The 27,147-nt window shown below is 43.2% G+C and overlaps 1 protein-coding gene across 3 annotated transcripts in view; it reads left to right on the forward strand.

The window, feature by feature from the left end:
- IPO11 (importin 11) overlaps positions 1-27,147 on the forward strand; it is a 628,234-nt gene that overhangs the window by 99,191 nt on the left and 501,896 nt on the right. For all 3 annotated transcript variants that reach the window (XM_069749262.1, XM_069749270.1, XM_069749278.1), the window contains exons 6-9: positions 826-958; positions 6,577-6,635; positions 11,113-11,161; positions 17,842-17,912. In XM_069749262.1, the coding sequence (XP_069605363.1) occupies positions 826-958; positions 6,577-6,635; positions 11,113-11,161; positions 17,842-17,912 (312 nt within the window). The remainder of the gene's footprint in view (positions 1-825; positions 959-6,576; positions 6,636-11,112; positions 11,162-17,841; positions 17,913-27,147) is intronic.

The following is a 27,147-nucleotide window of genomic DNA, read 5'->3' on the forward strand; positions in this document are numbered from 1 at the left end:
TTTACATGTATAAATACTTGTATGATTACTACAAAGGACGGGCACATGACTTATTCCTTCCTAGGACCTTACAAATGACAATAGAGCAATTATAGCATTTATTACCTGTAGAGTTAAAGGGATTCTGGCATCTAAGCAGGAAAGGGTTTTTTACAGTTAGAGCAGTCAGATTATGGAATGCCGACCACAGGAGGTAGTAATGGCATCTAAAAGAAGCGCTGGATGCTTTTCCAAAATAAATACCATTATGGTCTACGAATAATCTAGCAATGGATAATGTATAATTGATGGAGAACTGTATCCACATAACTATGGAGCATAATGCAGACTGTAACACCAGATCAGTACCGGCTAATCTATTAGATGGATTATTCCGACCTCTAAACTAGTGTTCATTAGTGACTTACCCCGACCTTCTGAGACGTACGGTCTTAGCCATGGAGACATTTTCTATCCACTTGCGTTGATAATAAAGTGTAATATATTTTCCTCTGCTGTGTTTATCTGTCACCAAAGTCACAGGAGATTCCTCCGACTCCGCTGGACTTTAAAGACAGAGTAATTTTTCACGTTAATTCCCTGCACTGCATAGTATGTATCATTGTCAGTCACTTAGAGAACTCACTGACTGCGGTTTCCTGTAGATTAATCTTGCAGTAAATGTAAGGTGACTGGATGCTGAATGCCAATTTAACTTTGATTTAGTGAAGCCCTGAAACGCTCTTCGCTTTGCTGGCGTTTTCTTCGCTCTTGACTTGTGTTTTCTGACGACACTTGGATTGATAATTGCCGTCTCTGATCTTTTTTTTCTATGTTGCTTTCTAGCTGGCTGCGGAGGTCTACGGCTTTGCCTGCTGCCTGTGGAATCATCACGCTGACACGTTCCTGCGGCAGGTCTGCGCAGAAGGGGAATCGGCAGCTGTGAGCTCCTTAGAAAGAGCCTCGCTCTCATTAAAAGGTGCACACTAAAGTTTAAAGGTTCTGATTACCCAAATTTCCTAGTATGACAATCAAGTCACTCCTCCGTCATGGTTCTTGTTCTGGAGCTGCGATCTCCAACCTGTCGCTTTCCAGAGACATGGAATCCTAGAGATTGGTGGTACCCTGGTCCAGTGGCCGTGGCAGTATTCTGTGGTCGCTCAACAGGAACCCTTCACACGTCATCCTACCCGCTGTAAGCCCTGGCGTCTCTTTTAAATAGTAGTCCTGGCCCAACGTCATGCGTGCATCATGTTGTAGCAATGATGTTGCACCGTGCCAACGCATCAGAGATGGCAACAGGGATTCCAGCAGATAGGAGGAGGTTCGAAGGGCTCAAATCCGACGCCCAGGATCTTACAAACGTATTCACTGCTATTAAATCTACAACTCTGAGCAACATGCCTAAGACATCTAGAGCAATCAGAGTATGCGAAGTATAGCAGATCCATATTGGCGGGTCATAGGCACCCACCAAAGTCATGGGGCATCCACACCGACAATACAGATCCCCAAATCTTATACTTTCATTAACAATCCAGTCTTCCAATAAACGGGCAAAATGTGATCGCTGGCGTGTTTTATACGGGCTGACGATCAGGAATGAACGTTCTTACTGACGCTCCTTTACTGATTTTCGGCTTGTGCAAATGCACTGTAGTCTTCTACACTGATAAGGGATTAATAATTACAAGGGCTAATACCGCCCATTGCAGTGCCCATGAGACTTGCAACTTGTTTCTGGACCAGATCTGCAATATATTCTGAGGCAGTCAATTGGGGCAGTGAAAAAAAACTTTTTAAATTGTATCAACGAATGGCAGCAAAGAACTGCAAAATATATATATTTTGTTAATTTAATTTCAATTAATGTCCCCACAGAGGTCTTTACAATAAATCTAATGTGTGTGGATATATATATATATATATATATATATATATATATATATATATATATATATATATATATATATATATATACATATACAGTACAGACCAAATGTTTGAACACACCATCTCATTTAAAGATTTTTCTGTATTTTCATAACTATGAAACTTGTACATTCACACTGAAGGCATCAAAACTATGAATTAACACATGTGGAATTATATACTTAACAAAAAAGTGTGAAACAACTGAAATTCTGTCTTATATTCTAGGTTCTTCATAGTAGCCACCTTTTGCTTTGATGACTGCTTTGCCCACTCTTGGCATTCTCTTGATGAGCTTCAAGAGGTAGTCACCGGGAATGGTTTTCACTTCACAAGTGTGCCCTGTCAGGTTTAATAAGTGGGATTTCTTTCCTTATAAATGGTGTTGGAACCATCAGTTGTGTTTTGCAGACGTCTGGTGGATACACAGCTGATAGTCCTACTGAATAGACTGTGAGAATTTGTATTATGGCAAGAAAAAAGCAGCTAAGTAAAGAATAACGAGTGGCCATCATTACTTTAAGAAATGAAGGTCAGTCAGTCTGAAAAATTGGGAAAACTTTGAAAGTGCCCCCAAGTGCAGTGGCAAAAACCATGAAGCGCTACAAAGAAACTGGCTCACATGAGGACCGCCCCAGGAAAGGAAGACCAAGAGTCACCTCTGCTTCTGAGGATAAGTTTATCCGAGTCACCAGCCTCAGAAATCGCAGGTTAACAGCAGCTCAGATTAGAGACCAGGTCAATGCCACACAGAGTTCTAGCAGCAGACACATCTCTACAACAACTGTTAAGAGGAGACTTTGTGTAGCAGGCCTTCATGGTAAAATAGCTGCTAGGAAACCACTGCTAAGGACAGGCAACAAGCAGAAGACACTTGTTTGGGTGAAAGAACACAAGGAATGGACATTAGACCAGTGGAAATCTGTGCTTTGGTCTGAAAAATATTTAGAATTGAGAGTCCTCAGTGGTTGATACCTTTTAATGGCTAACTGAACACATGGTAACAAATTGCAAGCTTTCGAGACTACACAGGTCTCTTCATCAGGCAAGCTTGCAATGTGTTACCATCTTTTCAGTTAGCCATGAAAAGGTATCAACCACTGAGGACTCTCAATTCTAAATATTTTTCTATCTACTGGCTAACACGGTACTAAGATATATTGCTTTGGTCTGATGAGTCCAAGTTTGAGATCTTTGGTTCCAACCACCGTGTCTTTGTGCGACGCAGAAAAGGTGCGGATGGACTCTACATGCCTGGTTCCCACCGTGAAGCATGGAGGAGGAGGTGTGATGGTGCTTTGCTGGTCACACTCTTGGGGATTTATTCAAAATTGAAGGCATACTGAACCAGCATGGCTACCACAGCATCTTGCAGCGGCATGCTATTCCATCCGGTTTGCGTTTAGTTGGACCATCATTTACTTTTCAACAGGACAATGACCCCAAACACACTACCAGGCTGTGTAAGGGCTATTTGACCAAGAAGGAGAGTGATGGGGTGCTACGCCAGATGACCTGGCCTCCACAGTCACCTGACCTGAACCCAATCGAGATGATTTGGGGTGAGCTGTACCGCAGAGTGAAGGCAAAAGGGCCAACAAGTGCTAAGCATCTCTGGGAACTCCTTCAAGATTGTTGGAAGACCATTGCCGGTGACTACCTCTTGAAGCTCATCAAGAGAATGCCAAGAGTGTGCAAAGCAGTCATCAAAGCAAAAGGTGGCTACTTTGAAGAACCTAGAATATAAGACATAATTTCAGTTGTTTCACACTTTTTTGTTAAGTATATAATTCCACATGTGTTAATTCATAGTTTAATTGCCTTGAGTTTGAATTTACAATTTTCATAGTCATGAAAATGCAGAAAAATCTTTAAATGAGAAGGTGTCCAAACTTTTGGTCTGTACTGTACATTCTGTATGTTTATTACAAAAAAATATTATGTTGTACAACAACAGAAATAGGAAAAAATATTATATAAATTCTCCACCATTAATACGACGTTATAGAGCCATATCATTCAAATAGACACAACAGTTTTGGCTGCTGAAATTAAAGAAGGCAGGGTAAAAAAAATTTACTAGTCTGACCTGTCTGATGAAAAAATACTTCACTGTCCAATCCTACGACAGTGACAGTACTTGGGCTGGTAGCTATAGCCCCAATGACAAAAGCTGTCCAAATGTCCCAAGACCTATCTATGGTTCACATAAACCATCTAAGGTAATACATTTGCATCACACTTTCATTATAAGAAAAACTTTTTCTCGGCCTCAGACTTCTTTATTTTTCCCCTTATCTACTATATAATTGTCTAAGGGTCACTTCCGTCTTTCTGTCTGTCCTTCTGTCACGGTTATTCATTCGCTGATTGGTCTCGCCAGCTGCCTGTCATGGCTGCCGGGACCAATCAGCGACGGGCACAGTCCGGAAGAAAATGGCCGCTCCTTACTTTTGCAGTCAGTGCCTGTCGCCCGCATAGTCCCCTTCGGTAACTGCTAACACAGGGTTAATGCCGGCGGTAACGGAACGCGTTATGCCGCGGGTAACACACTCCGTTACCGCCGCTATTAACCCTATGTGTTCCCAACTTTTTACTATTGACGCTGCCAATGCTGCATCAATAGTAAAAAATGTAATGTTAAAAATAATAATAATAAAAAAAAAACCTCCGTAGTCGCTCCCGCCGGCCGCCATCTTCCGCTGCACTTTCCGGTGGCAAAGATGGTATGGCAGATGGACCTGCCATGACGTCACGGTCATGTGACCGCGACGTCATCACAGGCCCTGCGCGCATGCGCGACATGGACCTGCCATGATGTCATGGTCATGTGACCGCGACGTCATCACAGGCCCTGCGCGCCTGCGCTAGAAAGACCTGCCATGACGTCACGGTCATGTGACCGCGACGTCATTACAGGTCCTGCGCCCATACCAACGCTGGGACCGGAAGCTGCCGTGGACTACAAGGGGCCTTCAGAAAGGTGAGTATATGTTTATTTTTAATTTTTTCACCTGTGACAAACCTGGCTTGGCAATATACTACGTGGCTGGGCAATATACCACGTGACTGGCCAATATACTACGTGGCTCTGTGCTGTATACTACTGTGCTGTGCAATATACTACGTGGCTCTGTGCTGTATACTACGTCACTGGGCAATATACTACGTGGCTCTGCTGTATACTACGTTGCTGTGCGATATACTACGTCACTGGGCAATATACTACCTAGCTGGGCAATATACTATGTGACTGGGCAATATACTATGTGGCTGCGCAATATACTACGTGACTGGGCAATATACTACGTGGCTGCGCAATATACTACGTCACTAGGCAATGTACTACGTCACTGGGCAATATACGTGGCTGGGCAATATACTACGTGGCTGGGCAATATACTACGTGGCTGGGCAATATACTACGTGGCTGGGCAATATGCTATGTGGCTGGGCAATATACTACGTGGCTGGGCAATATACTACCTGGCTTTGCAATATACTACGTGGCTGGGCAATATACTACGTGGCTGGGCAATATACTACGTGGCTGGGCAATATACTACGTGGCTGGGCAATATACTACGTGACTGGGCAATATACTACATGGCTGGGCAATATACTACGTGGCTGGGCAATATACTACCTGGCTTTGCAATATACTACGTGGCTGGGCAATATACGTGGCTGGGCAATATACTATGTGGCTGGGCAATATACTATGTGGCTGGGCAATATACTACGTGGCTGGGCAATATACTACGTGGCTGGGCAATATACTACCTGGCTTTGCAATATACTACGTGGCTGGGCAATATACTACGTGGCTGGGCAATATACTACGTGGCTTTGCAATATACTACGTAACTGGGCAATATACTACGTGGCTGGGCAATATACTACGTGGCTTTGCAATATACTGCGTAACTGGGCAATATACTACGTGACTGGGCAATATACTGCGTAACTGGGCAATATACTACGTGGCTGGGCAATATACTACGTGGCTGGGCAATATACTACATCGCTGGGCAATATACTACGTGGACATGCATATTCTAAAATACCCGATGCGTTAGAATCGGGCCACCATCTAGTTTAGGTAATAATCTTTTTACATATTGGACAAAATGTCCTACAACAACAGTTTTATATTAAACAGAACTATAAAATAGACCTGGCAGATGATGTAAAGGAAAGCGATCGATCCTTGGAACTTGTCGCTTTGCTCTGACTTCAATTATTGAGTTATTAACTCCGGCTTGAAGGATTTTTCCCATGTGATAATTTCTCATGTCACCCTTTGAAGCAATGGGGAAGTGGGAATCTAGAAAATCAAAGCGAGTCATAATAAATGTTAACCTCTGGAGGAAAGCAATGAGATAGAGAAGGAAGAATAATAAATAACATCACCAATACAAAAAGGATGCATGGATAAAATGCAAATGACAGCGACAAAGTGGCTGAATTTGGCCTTTTAGATTTCATCACTGTTGTTTTTCGGTGAGGCCAGTGACTCTGGGAACCTTTCCAATCATCTCGACTTCTGCTTTCTGCCTTGAGTTAAATGCTGCTCAGGGTGGGATTTATTTGTTTGCAGAATATGATCATCAAGGTTGTGGCCTCTTTTGAATTAAAGTGCATCTTTTGTGTTTGTATCTTTAGTTTTGCGTAAACTGACGGTTCATGGATTTGCCAATCCTCTCCAGAATGCAGAAGTCATGGTAAGGACACATTATAATTATCTCAGAATTGTAAAATGGCCTTTATTTGTGCTTGTGTATGAGAGCTAGTGATGGCAGCAGCATCCTGGACAATCAAGACTTGCATCCAGCCTCTTTGATACAGAAAAGCAAAAGACACAAAAATAACAAAATAAAAATTTGGCAGTAAAAAAAGGGATAAAAAATTTAAAACAACTCTGGGAGATAATTAATGGCATCCGCTGTTTAGCTTCAAGCCGAAGACAAAGTTGGACTAGCCTGTGATTAATCAGAAATTAGGCTTGCCTATCCCCCACCTTGTCAGTGTTCACATGACTCGGATTAGACTATAAGTGGTGGCTTTGATGCTTAAAGGGGTTATCTACTACTAGGACAACCCCTTCTTGATCAAAATGTTTGGCCCCGAGAAAATGAAAAAGCTTATACTCCCCTCCCATGCCGACGCCATTCCCACGGTGTCCGCATTCGCGCTCCCGGGGCACCCCTCTAGTGTTTTAATAAATGACGCCGGCGCCAAATCAGTGCTGGCGTCACTGTCCCCGCCTTCAGACAAATCGAACATGAAGAGCAAGTCCGGGCTGCAGCTGATCTCCGACTTCCTCTTCCTGCTCAATTTGAGGCAGGGACAATGACACCAGCACTGATTGGGCATTGGCGTGACGTGTCACAACAACGCACAAGAACCCCGAGGAGAGAGAGTGCCGACACCGTGGGAACAGCGCCAGCACGGGTGGTGAGTATAGCCTTTATTATTTTGTGGGAGACAAGCAAGGAGTATGAGAAGAAGCTGTTCAAGTAGTGGACAACTTCTTTAAGGCCACAGTAAGACGGCCATATAAATCGGATCGCAGTGCATGGCTTGGCCAGCGGCTCTTCCGACCCGAGCATGACAGATTCATGTACTTCCATGCATCTTTCACGCTCAAGTTGGGAGATGCGCCAGCCAGTCTGTGCCGTGTGGTCCGAAATTGGTCCGATTTATGCTGTCATCTGACTGCTCCCTTAAGGGAACCTGTCAAGGCAGGTAACGATATTAAGTGTCAACCTGAAGTTAAATAGCAATATAAAGGTGCCCAGTCACTGTATTGAAAGTGCGGCTCTCGGAAGAAAATGAACTTTATTCTACCTGGAGCCGCAAGCTTTCAGTTATACAAGCACTCAGTATACTGTGAACAACAGCTGTGAGTATGCCCCAGCACTTGGACAGCGCTATCTCTGCAGTACATCAGTGCAATGCCAGCTGTCAGGCAAAGTGCTGGGCTGTGCTTACAGCTATCACTCGCAGTATACTGAGAGGTGACGGTAGTTGTGCTGGCACACCCGTAATGCTGACAGGCGGCAGCTCGCGGGAGGAATAAATGTCACTTTCTACTGGGAGTTGGATTTGAAATTCAGTGGCTGAGCACCTTTGTATTGCTATTAAGATTAATAGCGTTGTCCAACCTACAATATTTTCATCCAAAAGGCAAGTTTTATTCCATGTTCTATGGAACAAAACCGTTATTATCACCAAACACAAGCATAAAGGGTAAAAAACTATTTCCAAAGACCTTAGTATTCCAGCTTCAATAGTTTGAAATATTATCATAAAGTTTACTACTCATGAAACAAATACAAATTTTCCAGGTGAAAAGTGGAAAATTAGCAATCTTATTGGTGGAATGTTCTGTGTACAGATGAAAGCAAACTAGAGCTCTTTAGCAATGTATACCAGCATTATGTATGTAGATGAGATAAAGCCTAGTAAGAAGGTGCAACCTACATCCAGTAAAGCATGGTGGAGGCTCCATAATGGTGTAGGGCTGCTTTGCTGTCAGTGTGTCTTTTGGGGCTGGATACTTTTAATGTGTTCCAATAATAATGAAATCAAAGGATTATCTGAACATTTTGGAATTAAATTTGCTCAAAAGTGGAAGAAAACAAAAAAAAATGAGTCCAACAGCAGGATAATAACCATTGAATGGAGCTGTGCCTTTCCGCACTATTGTATACATCCGACTGCAGGATCTAATAACAGCTGATAGGTGGGTGTCGGACCAAGCAAGCATTGCTGCACTAGGAGCAACGTTGTAACAAAATTGTCCATGTCTTAAAGGGGCCGCTTTCGGAAAGCCCCTGTCCTTCGACCACAGTTTGTTCTGTGATTGTCGGCAGCATTGACGTCACGTTGACAGCAAATCAGTCAGCACTGCAGACAAAAACAGACACCAGAAGCAGCGGCGTAACTCAGCACCCGGGGAAGTTTCTTTTTAACACAAACTGGAGCTGGGGGAGGGGTTTTCTGAAACTGGAAAACCCCTCTAAGGCTTGCGTGTAAAGTCTTTTATTTTGCATTTCTGGCTAATTTACTTTTTTTTTCTCTGCCTGTCTGCCTCTCTAAGCGTCTGTCCGTCTCCCTGTGCCACTTTCTCTCTACCTTTCATTCTGTGAATCCTTCCATTGAGGTCCCAGCAGATTTCATCTGTGAAGTCGATGCAGTGGTAGATTACCCATCTGACCCCTGTAGAGCAGACGTCCGTGTTTGACTATCGGGCTGCGCCCCACAACCTCCGTTCATATTTGCTGGATTATTACCTGTGACTTTAACATTTGGTCCGCAGTCTCCTCCGCGATCTTTCTCTTCGGCAGACGCGACGCTGCGCTCTTGCCGGGAAGATGGAATGTGATTATTTTTGTCAATCAATTTACAGATGAGTGACAGAGCGCTAATTGACTATTAGAGCTCTACCTACATGATCAAAATGTTATTACGGATAATTAGCGTCTGTTAACACACACACTGCTCGCTGAATATAAAGTATCATTGACAGTTTCCTGATAACATGGCAGCGCTGTTATGGAGGGCTGACTACCTACAGGAGGGGGATACATGCACCCTGCACAGGACTCTGGCACCATACACATTCATGGGATTCTGCTATTAGGGGCAATGGAGCTTTGCTTCATAATTAACGTAACTGGCATCGGCTATCCACATGACAAGGAAGAACTTACTTAACAATTCCGTTTAGTTTGGTCATGCTGATTATCATGATGTAGGTGCCCCATAAACCAGAGACGATTTGCCTAAACTCACGACGCTAGGAGAGACGAAAGCTGCTTTACCCCGCACATTCATTTATCGCCTGATGGTTTCATGATTGTCGAGCTCTGGTTCACAGAAAATCCACAATTTAGCAATCAAAGGCAAAGCCATACGTTATGTTCGGTGTGTAATACCTTTGAACTACTCAGAGCTGGGTTTAACCTATATATTTAAAGGGAATCTGTCACCAGGTTTTTGTGAGCACAGAGACCCCGATTCCAACTGTGTACCACTTACTTGTCTGCCTGCTGCAGTCTGGACATAATCCCTGTTTTTTCCCTGCAGATTCATCAGTTCTCTGAATGCTGAACTCTATATCCGCGCCCACACCACTGATCATCATGAAATCTGGCACTGGCACTTCTTGTTTAGTACAGCTTGCTTTTTAGCAGGCTCATTATCATCACAGACAGGATTACTGAATTTTTCTACTATATTCTTTCTATTTTGCCTTTAAATGAGAATTTAGCAATTATTTTGCTATTTCTCAACCTTGTTTACCAGTAAACCAGTCTGTGAAGTCAGGGTTTCACCTGAAGAGTTATAGATGAACATTCAGCCGCTGACCCTTCTAAATAGAAGTTTTGTAGATGTGCAGTGGACAGGACTCCCTACAACATGAGGCATTGCTGGAAGATGATGGATATCTACTATATAATTGTCTAAGGGTCACTTCCGTCTGTCCTTCTGTCTGTCACGGTTATTCATTCGCTGATTGGTCTCGCCGGCTGCCGCGACCAATCAGCGACGGGCACAGTCCGGAAGAAAATGGCCGCTCCTTACTCCCCGCAGTCAGTGCCTGTCGCCCGCATACTCCCCTCCGGTCACCGCTAACTCAGGGTTAATGCCGGCGGTAACGGACCGCGTTATGCCGCGGGTAACGCACTCCGTTACCGTCGCTATTAACCCTGTGTGTCCCCAACTTTTTACTATTGACGCTGCCTATGCGGCATCAATAGTAAAAAAATTTAATGTTAAAAATAATAATAAAAAAAAAAAACCCTGCTATACTCACCCTCCGTAGTCGCTCGGCATATGCAGCATCAATAGTAAAAAGTTGGGCACACTTACAGGGTTAATGGCAGCGTTAACGGAGTGCGTTACATTACATTATGCCGCGGTGTAAAGCAGTCCTAAAACGCTATGTGGCGCTGACTGGAGGGGCCAATTCGTGGCCGGACTGTGCCCAGCTGGCCGCGACCAATCAGCGACCCGGGATTTCCGTTACAGAGAATCAGACAGACAAACACACGGAAGTGGACCATAGACAATTCTATAGATAGATATATAAATAACAAGTCACAGATAAAAAACCTCACACTGTTTCTTGTAACCAGTGCTTCTTGATCATAAGAAAATGATGGTGAAATTAACTTTTTTTTTTTTTTGCAGGGATTTCTTCATGCCGTGTTTGACCGAATAAGACAGTTTTTAGAATGCAGTAAGTAATGTATTTTTTATGTTTAAAGGGAGTTTATCTCCTCCAATACTCAAATTAAACTGCTCAGACATTTATGCAGGGCACTTGGCTCCTGTAAAAATCAGACTGGTCTTACAGATTGAAATTATTTTGTTTTATTACATTTGTAAATGATGGTGCTTCGGTGCACCCTTGGCCAAATACTCAGTTCACCATTCCGTCCCCTTAAAGAACAACTCCTCCTCCTCTGATCAAAATTTTTATACTCTAAGGCTATGTGCACACGTTCAGGAATTCATGCAGAAAATTCCGGACATTTTCTGCATGAAATCCGCAAGAAAACCGCGTGCGTTTTTGCCGCGGTTTTGACGCGTTTTTTCCGCGGTTTTTTCCGGACACTTCCCAATGCATTTTGGAGTGGGAAATCCGCAAAAAAACCGCAAAAAGATAGAGCATGTCCGGATTTTGTGCCTGATGCGTTTTTTTTGCGGAAAAAAACGCATCATGTGCACAAAACATGCGGAATTCATTCTAAATGATGGGATGCTTATTGTATGCGGTTTTTTTTGCGGTTTTATAGCGTTTTTATCGGGAAAAACCGCGAAAAAACCGGAACGTGTGAACACAGCCTAAGGGTATGTGCACACGTTCAGGTTTTTTTGCATTTTTTTGCGTTTTTCCACGATAAAAATGCTATAAATACTCATTAAAAACGCATGCATTATGCATCCTATCATTTAGAATGCATTCTGCAATTTTTGTGCACATGATGCGTTTTTTCCATGAAAAAAACGCATCACGGTAAAAAAAACAGCATGTTCATTAATTTTGCGTTTTTTTCGCGTTTTTCCCGCTATTCTATGCATTTGGAAAAAACGAAAAAAGAAAAAAAAACGCGGAAAAAAAACGCATGTGGATTTCTGGCAGAAATGTCCGGTTTTTGTCAGGAAAATTTCTGCCAGAAATCCTGACGTGTGCATATAGCCTTAATATACTGCAGTCATCATATTATACAGCACTGTGTCCTTACAATTGCTCATTTTGCCTTTCTACCCAGATAGTTCTTTTATTTTCCATTATGTTGATTAAAAACTGATCAGCTGAATCCTTCTAAGCTCTGTGTAGAAACAGGAGGTCAATTTTCTCTGTATGAGGCATGAGTCACGGCAATTCTTGGCAGGGGGGAGTGGAGCAGCTGGGTCAGGAGGTGGAGAGAGGAATTATAAATGCAGGGACAAGAGACCTCCTTTTTCTACATAGAGCAAAGAGAAGAATTAGCTGGGTAGAAGGGTAAAATGAGCAATTGTAAGTACACAGTGCTGTATAATGTGATGATTCTAATAAAAGGATAAAAACTTTTTTGGGAGTGCTTCTTTAATGACCATCCTTTGACTCTCCCCTTATGGTGGTTGACAACGTTCACTTGGAGTGCTGTTTGTATTGAATTTTTTGCTCTCTGATCACCTTGACCTGTCTGCAGCTGCTGCTCACTGCATTTATTCGCCCAGTTAGGGTAATCGATGTTGACAGGAGAGGGAGATAAGAGCACTCACAGTGTCACTCTCCTGTCAGCATCGGCCGCCCGCTGCTGTGTGATCCTGTGTGCAGCGAGTGGCCATTGCCAACACTATACAGGCATCACACTGACACCGTGTAAGCTCTCAGCTCCTCCACGTGCAGACATCGCAGACCGTGCTCCCTGGAGCCCTGTCAATCATCACAAGGTCAGTTGAACAGGAGAGTAGTTGATGGGACATAGTATTGTACTGGGCCACACCAAGGGTGAACCGATGCCCACTCATTTACATATGTAATGAAACATAATTAAACTCTATACTACAAGCCTGATTTCTATAGGGGATCACTCCCCTTAATGTGTAATTGAGAAATGGTTTGTTTTCCATATTGGGGGTGACAGGCTCCATTTTAATTGTCTGTCCATAAACATAAATGTGAATAGATAGTGTTGTAGTACATATTATTGTTTTTGTGCCATTTTTAGACTAATTCATAAAGTAAATCATCAGACTTTTTATATATATTTGTTTTCAAGTCGCTGTAAATGATCTAAAACAACGAAAGAAGCCATAGTCGCCTAATCCTCACACCGCTGATCCGGCCATGATGCTCCGACCACCTTATTTAATACAAGAGATCATCAGCATGTGACTGCTGTAGCCAGTAATGGCCCGAGTAGTTATGTGCCATCACGGCTGCCATCGCTCCGGGTGATGCCAGTAGTAACGCACATGGCCACTGCCTGGCACGCTGCCCACTTGTAACAGACACCAGGATGGCGGATCGGGCATTATCACTGGAACTGTGAGCGACACTAGCACTGGTTATTTTGTTATTTTACACCATTTATCAGCTGCTTAAAAATTTGCATTTGTGAAACCCCCTATAAATATCTTACATACAATAGATTGGATGTGGTTACCCCTCTAGACATCTAAGAATCATGCAGAGATTTCCTTTCCCAAATTTGTCCTTTCTGTTGACTTTCAAGAATTTTAATTAACATTCAACAAGCAAATAAAACTAGTTGACTTCCAGGTCTCCGTATACCGGGATGTAGCGCCCCCTTCCTCCTGGATTTTCCTTCCTCAGTGTAGCATCTCCGTAGAAACATATTTGTCTTTTCAGAGAACCTATAAATGACACTAAAATATCTTATATAAGTAGCTGTGAAGCCCCCGCTCCTGTGAGTCACATAAGCCCTCCGTGACGAGCCGTGCAGACAAAGCCGTAGACACTTGCGTGAGAGACGATAATGTAATGAGCAGAGGGTGCACCTGTGTGAGACGTCTGCAGAGGATCTGTCTACTCTCCTGAGAAGTCTGTCCTAGAAAATACTTACATTCCCCATAAAATAACACTAAATGTTGCCACATGCAGTTCTATTAGTCTACCTGGAGATTTATGATTTTCAAGAAAGGTAATTCCAGGGTTTGAATACACTGCTCAAAAAATAAAGGGAACACTTAAACATCAGAATATAACTCCAAGTAAATCAAACTTCTGTGAAATCAAACTGTCCACTTAGGAGGCAGCACTGATTGACAATCAATTTCACATGCTGTTGTGCAAATGGAATAGACAATAGATGGAAATTATTGGCAATTATCAAGACACCCTCAGACCACATCTCAGTACCTATGCTTTCTGGCTGGTGTTTTGGTCACTTTTGAATGTTGGTTGTGCTTTCACAGTCGTGGTAGCATGAGACGTACTCTACAACCCACACAAGTGGCTCAGGTAGTGCAGCTCATCCAGGATGGCACTTCAATGCGAGCTGTGGCAAGAAGGTTTGCTGTGTTAGTCAGCGTAGTGTCCAGAGGCTGGAGGCGCTACCAGGAGACAGGCCAATACCAGGAAATGTGGAGGGGGCCGTAGTAGGGCAACAACCCAGCAGCAGGACCGCTACCTCAGCCTTTGTGCAAGGAGGGGCACTGCCAGAGCCCTGCAAAATGACCTCCATCAGGACACAAATGTTCATGTGTCTGCACAAACGGTTAGAAACCGACTCTACGAGGATGGTCTGAATACCCGACGTTCAGAGATGGGGGTTGTGCTCACAGCCCAACACCGTGCTGGACACTTGGCATTTGCCACAGAACACCAGGATTGGCAAATTCGCCACTTGCACCCTGTGCTCGTCACAGATGAAAGCAGGTTCACACTGAGCACATGTGACAGACGTGACAGAGTCTGGAGACGCCATGGAGAGCGATCTGCTGCCTGCAACATCCTTCAGCATGACCGGTTTGGCAATATGTCAGTAATGGTGTGGGGCGGCATTTCTTTGGAGGGCCGCACAGCCCTCCATGTGCTCGCCAGAGGTAGCCTGACTGCCATTAGGTACTGAGATGAGATCCTCAGACCCCTTGTGAGACCATATGCTGGTGCGGTTGGCCCTGGGTTCCTCCTAATGCAGGACAATGCCAGACCTCATGTGGCTGGAGTGTGTCAGCAGTTCCTGCAAGATGAAGGCATTGAAGCTTTGGACTGGACCGCCCATTCCCCAGACCTGAATCCGATTGAGCACATCTGGGACATCATGTCTCGCACCATCCACCAACGTCACGTTGCACCACAGACTGTCCAGGAGTTGGAGGATGCTTTAGTCCAGGTCTGGGAGGAGATCCCTCAGGAGACCATCCGCCGCCTCATCAGGAGCATGCCCAGGCATTATAGGGAGGTCATACAGGCATGTGGAGGCCACACACACTACTAAGCATCATTTTCTTGTCTTGAGGCATTTCCACTGAAGTTGGATCAGCCTGTAACTTCGTTTTCCACTTTGATTTTGAGCATCATTCCAAATCCACACCTCAGTGCTATATTAGTTGTGATTTACGTTGATCATTTTTAGGTTTTATTGTTCTCAACACAATCCTCTATGTAATGAATAAAGATTTACAAATGGAATATTTCATTCAGTGAAATCTAGGATGTGGGATTTTAGTGTTCCCTTTATTTTTTTTGAGCAGTGTACAGTGTTAATTTGACAGCTCTCTAATATGTATAGAGAGCTTAAGGCGTGTGGCTGTTTTTTCATCCTAATCTGAGAGCAGCACATTGTAGAGATAGATACCCTGATTCCAGTGTTATGTCCCAGTATACTGGATTGCTTGCTGTAGTTTTGATAAAATCATTATTTTATCAGCAGGAGATTATCACTAGAGGACTAGTAAACCAGCTGCCATGTAGTCCTCCATATTCATGAGCTCTCCACCACCACTGATTGGCAGCTTTCTGTGTACACTGTGCATAGTCAAAAAGCTGTCAGTGAGTGGTATGGGCGGGTTTATACAGCTCAGCATTCAGCATTCAGAGAACTACTACATCTGGAGCAGAGAAAGTATTAATTTTCAAAAAACTGCAGTCAACAGCTCAATAAGGGATACATCGCTGGAACCAGGGTCTCTGCTCCTACTTCGTGCTACTCTCAGTTGAGGTAGCAAACATCTGGTGATTGACTTGTACAGTGATGCAGAAGACATAAGAGGGTAGAAGATAATAGAGGGCGCAAGACATTAGGTGAGGGTAGAAGCTCCTTGTGATGACATGGGTGGGTCAGCGAGTGCCCAAAACCGCATGGATCAGGGCTCATCCAAACAAACGCCCACTGTCCTTTTACTATGGGCATAATATTACTCAGTCAAGAAAGGGTGAGGGTAAAATAGTGTGGTGATAACTTACTGAACCACAAAACAGACAAATAACACACAGAACAGTCCAAGCAAAATACTTAAGATGGTGCAAAATTACAGAGTCTCACCCTTTGGCTGACTATCTGGGATAAGAGCAGTTGTGACTTCAGAGCTTCCAGGGCCGACTCCCCCCACCTGTGGCACGGACAGAGAGTAGGCAACGACAAGCTTAGGAAGCTGACAGTCCATTAAGGTACAAGGCCAGGTGACCGGAGGGTCACAACCTGGCTTCTCATGGAGCCAGGTGACTGGTAGGTCCCAATCCTAGCTTTCCCAAAAGTATCCATGGGGCTCAGGAGACTGGTGGGTCCAAATACTGACTTCCCCAAACGTATCCATGGTTTCACTGATGGTCAATAGTGCGGATCTGTATTCTTTCAGCCAGGGCCGTGGTCCCCTAAGCTGGCATCTTGTAGAATGTCAAATCTGTGTCCCTTCTGATGGAGCCATGATCTGGCAGTTATCCTGTAGAGTGTTCCTGGGTGTGGTTTGGTAAAGAGTCTCTGTTTTTTGGATCTTTTGGATGTATTGGACGTGTTGTTACAGAGGCATATCCTCTTTATATAGTTCACAACTGTTGTTCTTCAAGCCATCATCCAGAGGTCAAGAGCTATGTGTGATGAAATTAACTCACATTATTTGAGTATTTACTCAGTTAGTATATTTTTTACTCCTCTGTTTTGCAAGTCAGCAAGCCACAAGACCCACACAATGGTCAATTAACATATTAAGCAAACATTCATTGTTCAATGATCCTGCATCACTGTCTTGCAAAGATAACAGTCAATAAGCTGTAGGAGCTGATATAAGTGGCAAACATCAGTCATTCTAAAATATCAAAAATCAACGTTTAAGACTCATATGACAACACTGTATGGTTCTTGACCAACTAAAGAACAAACACATAAAATTCAAAAGTCAACATATAGATAACAATCTATGCCTCCTGGCTTATTGAAAATAGACGTCTGGATAATTAAATGCTGTGTCGTCACACTGCTCATATAGCGGTGTGTTGGTGGCAGCAGGGTTATTGAAGGTTGTGGATTTTCCTCAAAATATATTTTTTATGTTGTTTTTGAAGGTTTCGAATGTGGAAAAGTTTGCCCGGTCGTGGCAGTGAATTCCAGAGCAAGGGGGCAGCACAGGATATGCTGACGTGCCGCCTCCCTAAACAGTCTGATGCTGTCCTGTCTATGCTGACTGTAGAGATCGTATTATTAAGAGGCATTGCGACTCAGTTGTCAGTTTATTCCTACATTTCCAGGAGGAATAGTAGAGGAATGGCACGGTGCAGACTTCTAAAGATGCTCAAAAATAAACTTCTTTGCTGCTTATCTAACAATTTCTAGGGGATCTAATCCACACAAGAGAAGGGTTTGTAGGACAATTTTAGACTGACTTGTAAGGTTTGTGAATAACACATTATCATTCTCCAGGTAAAAGTATATATTTTTTAATCAGTTGTAATTTTTTGTATTTTAGGTCGAGGGGTCGGAGCCGAACATTCATGCAGGGAGAGGCTGGAAAAGGTCATCATACTATTCACTAAAGTGGTAAGACGTCAGCAGATGCCACCAAGGCAGCTTCAGTCTTCACGTCAATGTCGTGCCCTGATCTCCATTCAAGTCATGATTGATCTGTATTCGTTAAACCTGCTGCTTTGTCGCCGCACCAATTCCTTTTTCCGATCGTCACTTAGTCCACTTCAGCTGAAGTGCGGAGTGAAGCCTTTATCGCCGGCACCTGCCTTTGCCTTTAGAAATATGTTTTTAACGTTAAAATGACCCACGGCTTGAAGAGGATGGAGGAGGCGCACGCACCGCAAGGAATACCGTTCTCTTTGATGTTCCTCCGTTCATGGTCTGCGCTTCATCTCCATTACATTGCACATATAATAGGCTACAGTATGGAGTGGGAGAGCGACAATTACCACGAGCTGTTCCCTTTTTCCTGCTGTCACATAATTCACACTTCAGATCGCTCTCTACTCCTCTGTGTTCGGGGAAAGCTTCCCTCTCCTGTGCTCGGTAACGTCGCCACTGTAGTTCTGTGGCCTCCACATCAATACTCAGGGAACGATAGCCTCAATTTGTGCTTGTTTTCATGTCTGTTCTCTAGAATATAATGTGGCTTTTTATGACATCAGGATGTACGCTCTCTAGAAAGTACTGTGGCTTTTTATTACATAAGAAAGTACGCTTTCTAGAATGTACTGTGGCTTTTTATTACATGAGAAAGCACGCTTTCTAGAATGTACTGTGGCTTTTTATGACATCAGGATGTGCGCTTTCTAGAAAGTACTATGGCTTTTTATTACATGAGAAAGTACGCTTTCTAGAATGTATTGTGGCTTTTTATTACATGAGAAAGTACGCTTTCTAGAATGTATTGTGGCTTTTTATTACATTGGGACGTGCGCTCTCTAGAATAGACTGTGGCTTTTTATGACATCAGGATGTGCGCTCTCTAGAATGTACTGTGGCTTTTTATTACATGAGAAAGTACGCTTTCTAGAATGCACTGTGGCTTTTTATTACATCAGGATGTGCGCTCTCTAGAAATTACTGTGGTTTTTTATTACATTGGGACATGCGCTCTCTAGAAAGTACTATGGCTTTTTGTGACCTCGGGACGTGCGCTCCCTAGAATGTACTGTGGCTTTTTATTACATTGGGACGTGCGCTCTCTAGAAAGTACTGTGGCTTTTTATGACATCAGGATGTGCGCTCTCTAGAATGTACTGTGCCTTTTTATGACATCAGGATGTGCGCTCTCTAGAATGTACTGTGCCTTTTTATGATATCAGGATGTGCGCTCTCTATAAATTACTGTGGCTTTTTATGACATCAAGATGTGTGTTCTCTAAAATGTACTGTGGCTTTTTATGACATCAGGATGTGCGCTCTCTAGAATGTACTGTGCCTTTTTATGACATCAGGATGTGCGCTCTCTAGAAAGTACTGTGGTTTTTTTTACATCAGGATGTGCGCTCTCTAGAAAGTACTGTGGTTTTTTTTACATCAGGATGTGCGCTCTCTAGAAAGTACTGTGGCTTTCTACAACATCAGCACGTACGTTTCTAGAATAGACTGTGGCTTTTTATGACACCAGGATGTGCGTTCTCTAGAATGTACTGTGGCTTTCTATGACATCAGGATGTGCGCTCTCTAGAAAGTACTGTGGCTTTCTACAACATCAGCACGTACGTTTCTAGAATAGACTGTGGCTTTTTATGACACCAGGATGTGCGCTCTCTAGAATAGACTGTGGCTTTTTATGACATCAGCACGTACGTTTCTAGAATAGACTGTGGCTTTCTATGACATCAGGATGTGCGCTCTCTAGAATATACTGTGGCTTTTTATTACATGTGAAAGTAGACCTTTATAAAACACTTGTGGAGCTTGTAAGCAATGAAGTAAATGGAAGCCGCTCTCTCCATAGATTGTAGCCGAGGAGATATTCCGAGATCTCAAGGTTTTGTAGCCTCGTGTGACATTGGCCTTAATTAATGCGGCTTATCTCAAAACAGCCATTAATCTCCCGCAGATCTGAGCTGCAGCAAGCAATACTGACTCAAGAAAGTGTCATTATCATTTCAGCCAAAAGTGTCTGCTAACATAATCCGCGCCATTACCGGAGAGCGAGCTAATGGCTCATATTGGCAGAAGGGTGGGCGATATTTTGACTTTCTGTTTCTACGGTTTCTGTTCTAGCTTCAGAGTAAATCAGTGAAACTTACAGACTTTTTATCAGAAATGGAAAGGTGACCCTGCGACGTTACCTCTAATTCTATTAGATTGTCCATGTAAAGTTACATGGAAAGAATATTATCCATCCATCCGCTGTCCGGAAAAAAAATAACAATTCGCGAACATGTTTTCGTAAGTATTTTGTGCTGTTCCTCTATTACTCTTCTTGGAAACTTACGTTCCCAGCCAATCAGATGTGTGTGGACAATGATAGACTGGTCTGATCGATGGGGTCCATATGCTTTAAAGGGGGTGATCTTGTACCACCTGAGGCTGTTCTGCGTGGGATCTGAGCGGTGCTGATGGGTCTACGACCCCACACACCTGCCGAGACTTGTGTATGATCAGCAGGTATCGTGCACGTGTCTTGGTCTGATTAAACAAACGTTAAAGGGGGTATCTGGCATCGCTAACCGTGGTGGCGGAAGTGAGCGGTGCCGATGACGTTGCAACCCCATATTTAGAAGAGGTGGAACAGGAAATTATCAAAATTATCAGGTTTGCTTCAGAACACCTTTATTGCGTTGTTTCCAGATCCAAAAAGACACATTGCATCTGCGAATACGCTCTCTGGAGCGCGACCTTTCATGTCACAGACCCTTCGTCAGACTGAGTGTAAACGCAAAGAGGTAGGACAATATAAGAAAACCTAACCCCATCCAGACACGTGTATGTTCAGGAGGTATCGTGTACGTGTCCTGGTCAGCAAGTATGCACATGTCCTGTCTAAGGAGCCGGACACCCGATCGTGCACTCGTCCGCGTCAGATGACCCCTTTAACTTGTTTTTTTTTTTATTGGCTTAACCCTGGTTTATGTTGAACTAATTGGTGAAAATAAATATTTGATACACTGACGATTTTGCTTTTTTTCCCCCCACCTACAAAGAATGGAGAGGTCTGTAATTTTTATCATAGGCACAGTTCACCTGTGAAAGACAGAATCTAAAAATAAAATCCAGAAAATCACATTGTAAGATTTTTCCTTCATTAATTTGAAATTTATTGCATTATATAATTATTTGATACAATAGAAAAAAAATATTTGATACAGAAACCTTTGTTTGCAATTACAGAGGTCAGACATTTCCTGTAGTTCTTGACCAAGTTTGCACACACTGCAGCAGGGATTTTCCCCCCTCCTCCATATAGATCTTCTCCAGATATTTCTGGTTTCATCGCTGTCGCTGGACAACATTGAGTTTCAGCTCCCTCCAAAGATTTTCTGTTGGGTTCAGGTCTGGAGCCACTCCAGGACCTTGAAATGCTTCTTACGTAGCCACTCCTTAGTTGCTCTGGCTGTGTGGTTTGGGTCATTGTCATGCTGGAAGACCCAGCCACAACCCATCTTCAATGCTCTTACTGAGGGAAGGAGGTTGTTGGCTAATATCTTGAGATACATGACCTCATCCATCCTCCCTTCAATGCGATGCAATCATCCAGTCCCCTTTGCAGAAAAGCATCCCCAAAGTATGATGTTTCCCCACTATGCTTCATGGTTGGGAGGTATTCTTGGGGTTGTACTCATCCTTCTTCTTCCTCCAAACACGGCGAGTGGAGTTGATACCAGAAAGTTGTATTTTGGTCTCATCTGACCACATGACCTTCTCCCATGCTTCCACTGGATCATCCAGATGGTCATTGGAGAACTTCAAACAGGCCTGTCATGTTCTGGCGTGAGCTGGGGGGCCTTGCGTGCCCTTCAGGATTTTAATCCATGATGGTGTAGTGTGTTACTAATCGTAATGTTTGAGACTGTTGGCCCAGCTCTCTTCAGGTCATTGACCAGGTCCTCCCGTGTAGTTCTGGGCTGATTCCTGGCCTTTCTTAGAATCATCCTTACCCCTGGAGGTGAGATCTTGCGTGGAGCCTCAGACTGAGGAAGATTGTCAGTCATCTTGTGTTCCTTCCATTTTCTAATAATTGTGCCAACAGTTGTTGCCTTCTCACCAAGCTGCTTGCCTACTCATTGGTGGCGTCAGCGCAGCGGGACTCTTCCCATATTTACTCCATAAAAACTGAGGAAGGGAAAGTGGTTACCCAGGGTGGGCAAATATTAGAAGTTTTTTGGGCATTCTATAGTGAATTATATTCCTCTAGGGGGGTAAAGGGAAAAGAGGAAATGACTAGCTATTTGAATGGGGTTGAGTTGCCAAGGCTAAGTAAGGAAGACTGTGAATGGATGGATAAACCGCTTGGGGAGGAAGAGTTAAGGGCAGCTTTTTCAGGTATGGCGGGGTGGGGGGGGTAATGCCCCAGGGTCTGACGGCATTCCGACTGAGGTCTATAAAATTCTTCAGGATGACTTAGTGCCTAAATTGGAAGGGGTATTCAATAATTCGTTGGAGAGGGGGGAGTTGCTTCCGTCTATGAGGGAAGCTATTGTGGTGGTTATTCCTAAGGCTGACAGGGATCCACTGTTGCCAGAGTCTTACCGACCTATTTCACTTTTAACGGCTGATATTAAGATTCTGGCTAGGGCTCTGGCGAACAGGCTGACCCAGGTGATTGATAAACTGATTCATTCGGACCAGTCAGGCTTCATGCCCAACAAATCAACGGCACTTAATTTGAGAAGGTTATTTTTAAATATGCAAATCCCTTCTGATAATGCTGGTAGGAGGGCTGTGGTATCTTTAGATGCCACTAAGGCATTTGACTGTGTAGAGTGGAATTACTTGTGGTCGGTGCTGGATCGGCTGGGATTTGGTCCCAAGTTTATCTCTTGGGTGAAGTTGCTGTACTCTGACCCAACGGCCAAAATTAGAGTTAACAATAATTTATCGGTGAGTTTTTCCCTGTTTAGGGGCACTAGGCAGGGGTGTCCGCTGTCCCCGCTGCTTTTCGCTCTTGCTGTAGAACCGCTGGCAGCCAAAATAAGAGGTACACAAGAGGTGAGAGGTTTTGTGTATGGTTTACAAGAAGATAAAGTGGCCTTGTATGCTGATGACATTTTGTTGTTCCTGGAGGATTCGGAGGGGACCCTTCACAATGCGGTAGCTATTATTGAGGAATCTGGGAGGTATTCAGGTCTCAGGATCAACTGGGACAAATCTTGTATGATGCAGATTGATGGGGACAAGGTAGGTGATGATGGGGGGGAATCCACTTTCCAGATTAACCCCTTAGTGACCGAGCCAAATTTTTGAAATCTGACCAGTGTCACTTTATGTGGTAATAACTCTGCAACGCTTCAACAAATCCCAGTGATTTTGAGATTGTTTTTTCGTGACACATTATACTTTATGATAATGGTAAATTTAGTTCAACATTTTTTGTGTTTATTTATAAAAAATATAAAAAATTTGAGAAAAATGTTAAAAAATTAGCAATTTTCTAAATTTGAATGATTATCCCTTTAATCCAGATAGTCATACCACAGCAAACCATTAATAAATAACATTTCCCACATGTCGGCTTTACATCAGCACCATTTGTAAAATGTTATTTTATTTTGTTAGCATTTTAGGAGGTTTAAAAATGTAGCAGCAATTTTTCATTTTTTCAAAGAAATTTACCACATTTATTTTTTTAGGGACTTATCCATGTTTGAAGTGACTTTAGGGGTCCCATATATTGGGAAACCCCCAAACGTGATACCATTTTAAAAACAGCACCCCTAAACATATTGAAAACTGCTGTCAGGTAGTTTATTAACCCATCAGGTGCTTTACAGGAATTAATGCAAAGTGACATGACAGAAATGAAAATGTGTATTTTTACCACCTAAATGGCCCTAACTTTTGAACAGGTTACAACAGCCGTCAGACTCTAAGGCCGCTATTTGGTCATGAATTGCCATCGCAAACATCAGGACAACAAAATCATGATCTGAGGGCACCAATTGGGATAAAGAAGAAGCCCCCACACTCTGTTAACCATTTATAATGATGTAGTCACTATTGACAGCAGCATCTAAGGGGTTAAACAGATTTAGAAGGTGCAAATACTGATCATGGCTGATACAGCAAGTTGTCAGCTATAGTGTACAACCAACAGATGCTGGATTGTCATCTGTATGGGGAGGCCATTCTCTTATATGTCAGGTCAGTTAAAAGGCGTATTGGCGGTCATTAAGGGGTTAAAGGTGGTTCATAAATTTAAATACCTGGGGATTCAGATTGCTCTCCCTTTAACTAGTTTTGAGGAACTGAATTTAAGCCCGTTTCTACAGAAGATTTGCACCAAAATTTTGGCATGGAAAAAATTGCATTTGTCGGTAGTGGGTAGGGTAAATCTTATAAAGATGATTGTAATGCCACAGCTTCTTTATGTGATACATAATTCTCCCATTTGGATCCCACAGTGTAGATTTCGTAAGATTAGGTCTTTGTTTGGCGATTTAATTTTGGGGGGTAAGTGTCCAAGGTTCAAACAGGAGATACTTCAAAGGCCTAAGGCAGAGGGTGGGTTGGCGCTTCCCAATCCCTGGTTATACTTCCTGGCAGCACAGTGCCAGCATTTCAGGGGGTAGGGAGATGATACGGGGAGAGAGTTAGTACCCAATTGCTTGAGCTCTTTATTTACAGGAAAGGTACTGAGCGAGAGTCTGGAAGGAGGTCGCTTTCAAAAATTGGGGTCTCAATATTGTACCATTAGATTAATCCATAAGGTATGGGTAACAGTCAAGACTATTAGGGGTGTGGGGAACCTTACCAGATACTCACCGATTTGGGGAAATTTGTATCTACCAGAACTTGGGCAACTGAAGGGGTTCCGAGCTTGGATGGAGGCTGGCATTAGTAGGATTGGGCAGTTGCAGTCTCAGGGTAAACTTAGGTCTTTTGAAGCACTGCAGGAGGAATTTTCAATTGCCGCGGTCTGAACTATATCAGTATAGCTGCATCTCTCATGCATATTTAGCACAATGTAAAAGGAGTCCCATAGTGTTGCAAGTAGATCTTATGCTGGACTTTATCCTTAAAAACAGTGGTACGAAGGGGGCGATTTCAGGGATATATGAGTATCTCCTTTTTTCTTTTCTTGATAAACACCCTATTAAGGCTAGAGGTAAATGGGAAGCGGAATTGGGAGAAATTGATCATGATAAATGGGAATCAATTTTACAGTACGTGCCTAGGATTTCTATGAGTGAACCGGGGAGGCTGTCACAATTATTTGTAATTCATAGGGCCTATAGAACGCCCGATTTATTATTCAAGGCTGGGATGAGGTCTGACTCGCAATGTCCTAGGTGCTCACAATTTGAGATTCTTCATATGATGTCCTTCTTTTGGATAGTAGTATTAAATAGAATTGAGGTGGTATATAATTGCACTGTTCCCAGACATCCCCTGGTTTGTATTTTGGGGTATGTGGAGGACATAGTAATTGACAAAACACTCAAAATTGTTATTGCTAGGTTGTTATTTATTGCTAGGAAATTGATCGCCAAGTTTTGGATTAGGGAAGAGCCTCCGACGAGGGGAGATTTTCTGGCGCAGGTGGACCACAGTCTTTCTTTGGAGAGAAGTATATACACTAAACGTCAGAAACTGGACCTTTTCTATCAGCTGTGGCAACCTTGGCTTGACTTGAGCTAAGGGGTGGGCCCGAATTTGTGAACTCTAGGGTATCTTGGGGGGGTTTGGGAGCATGGTTTACAATCTATAGGATGACGAAGATCGGTCGGCTCTTGGCGGGTCTCAAAGTGGGGGGGGAATGGGGTTAAGTTGATATAAAAAAGAAAAATGTTATTGGAGTTGTATGCAAATTGTATTGAATATTGTTTGTATTATTTTGATTGCCTAATAAAAATTTATCTGATCAAAAAAAAAAAAAAAAAGCTGCTTGCCTACTGTCCTGTAGCCCATCCCAGCCGAGTAGGAGGGCTTCTTAAAGAAAATTGGCTTAGCATATGTTAAAGTATTGCAGATTTACCGCTCTCCTGCAACAATGTACAGTACGGTTCCTGTAGATATCATTTTCAAAACCCCATCCAGATGGAGCAGAAAAAATCTGCACAGAAATCATGACATACAGCAGATATTGTGACCCGCAGCAAGCTTCTTTTTATGTTGAGAGTCACTGGTTTCTCAAACAGGTGGTGGATCAGCAGTAAGTGGTTTTCAGTGGATTTGCAGTGAGATCCACTTCAATACGAGCTGCACTACCTGAGAACGGCCACTAAAGTTTCCAGAACTGTGAAGTTTCAGCTCCGAACTTTGTATGACGTGAGCTTAATTAGGGGGGAGCTGGGTGTTGCACCCCTTCCAAACGCATCTTGATGACCCATTTAAAGACACATGCACCATTATCTGCCTGCCCCATTCCAAAATGAAATATTAAAGTATTGATTTTTTTAGTATCTATGACTTTTTATGTTTACCCCACCATATAGAGACTAAATTGTTGCTTTAAGAGTCTTCCAGGTATTCCGTATTTAGCACTCGGGGTCATTGTTTTTGCTTTTAACTACAAGTTGATTTTTGTGACAGTTTCCTAGTGAGACTACTTTAGTTGTCGGCCAGCGAGCCATAAATCATGCGGCAATGTGTTGTTTGTGCCTCATTTATAGAAGATGTGGAAGGGCGCGGACGGAAATGAAATTGCGCTAGGTCTGTGCCATGCTGCCAGTCGCCGTCTCCATCGCCTGGCGACATCTAATAATATTTCAGGCATTTCAGTAATGACATTTATTTCTATTGAAAGCTCTGGAAAGGATCGCTGGTCACAAAGCTAAAACCAGAAGAAATGCTTTAATAAGAGTCGGAGTAGAATGATTACTATTCCATTATGGACCAGGGCAGTCCTGCGTATGGATGCTCTGCGCTCCCATGCTATGCCATATTTCTGTGTGATGGTATTTATCTTTTGGCCAGTCAAGTATAGTAGATAATTGTGCCCAAAGCCGCCGGTGAGGTTGGCAATGACGTACGGTTGTTTCTACGTAAGACACAGTGACCGAACCATACGGGAAAAGGCTGGCCATCACCGAGAGCGGGGGACATGAGTGACATCTGGGAAAGCTAGCAATGGAAATTCGGAAATCGAATCCTTAGCAATTTCCTAAAATAATGATGTTGCATAGATCCCTTT

Source organism: Ranitomeya imitator, chromosome 1 (assembly GCF_032444005.1).
Source record: "Ranitomeya imitator isolate aRanImi1 chromosome 1, aRanImi1.pri, whole genome shotgun sequence".
Classification (NCBI taxonomy): Eukaryota; Metazoa; Chordata; class Amphibia; order Anura; family Dendrobatidae; genus Ranitomeya; species Ranitomeya imitator.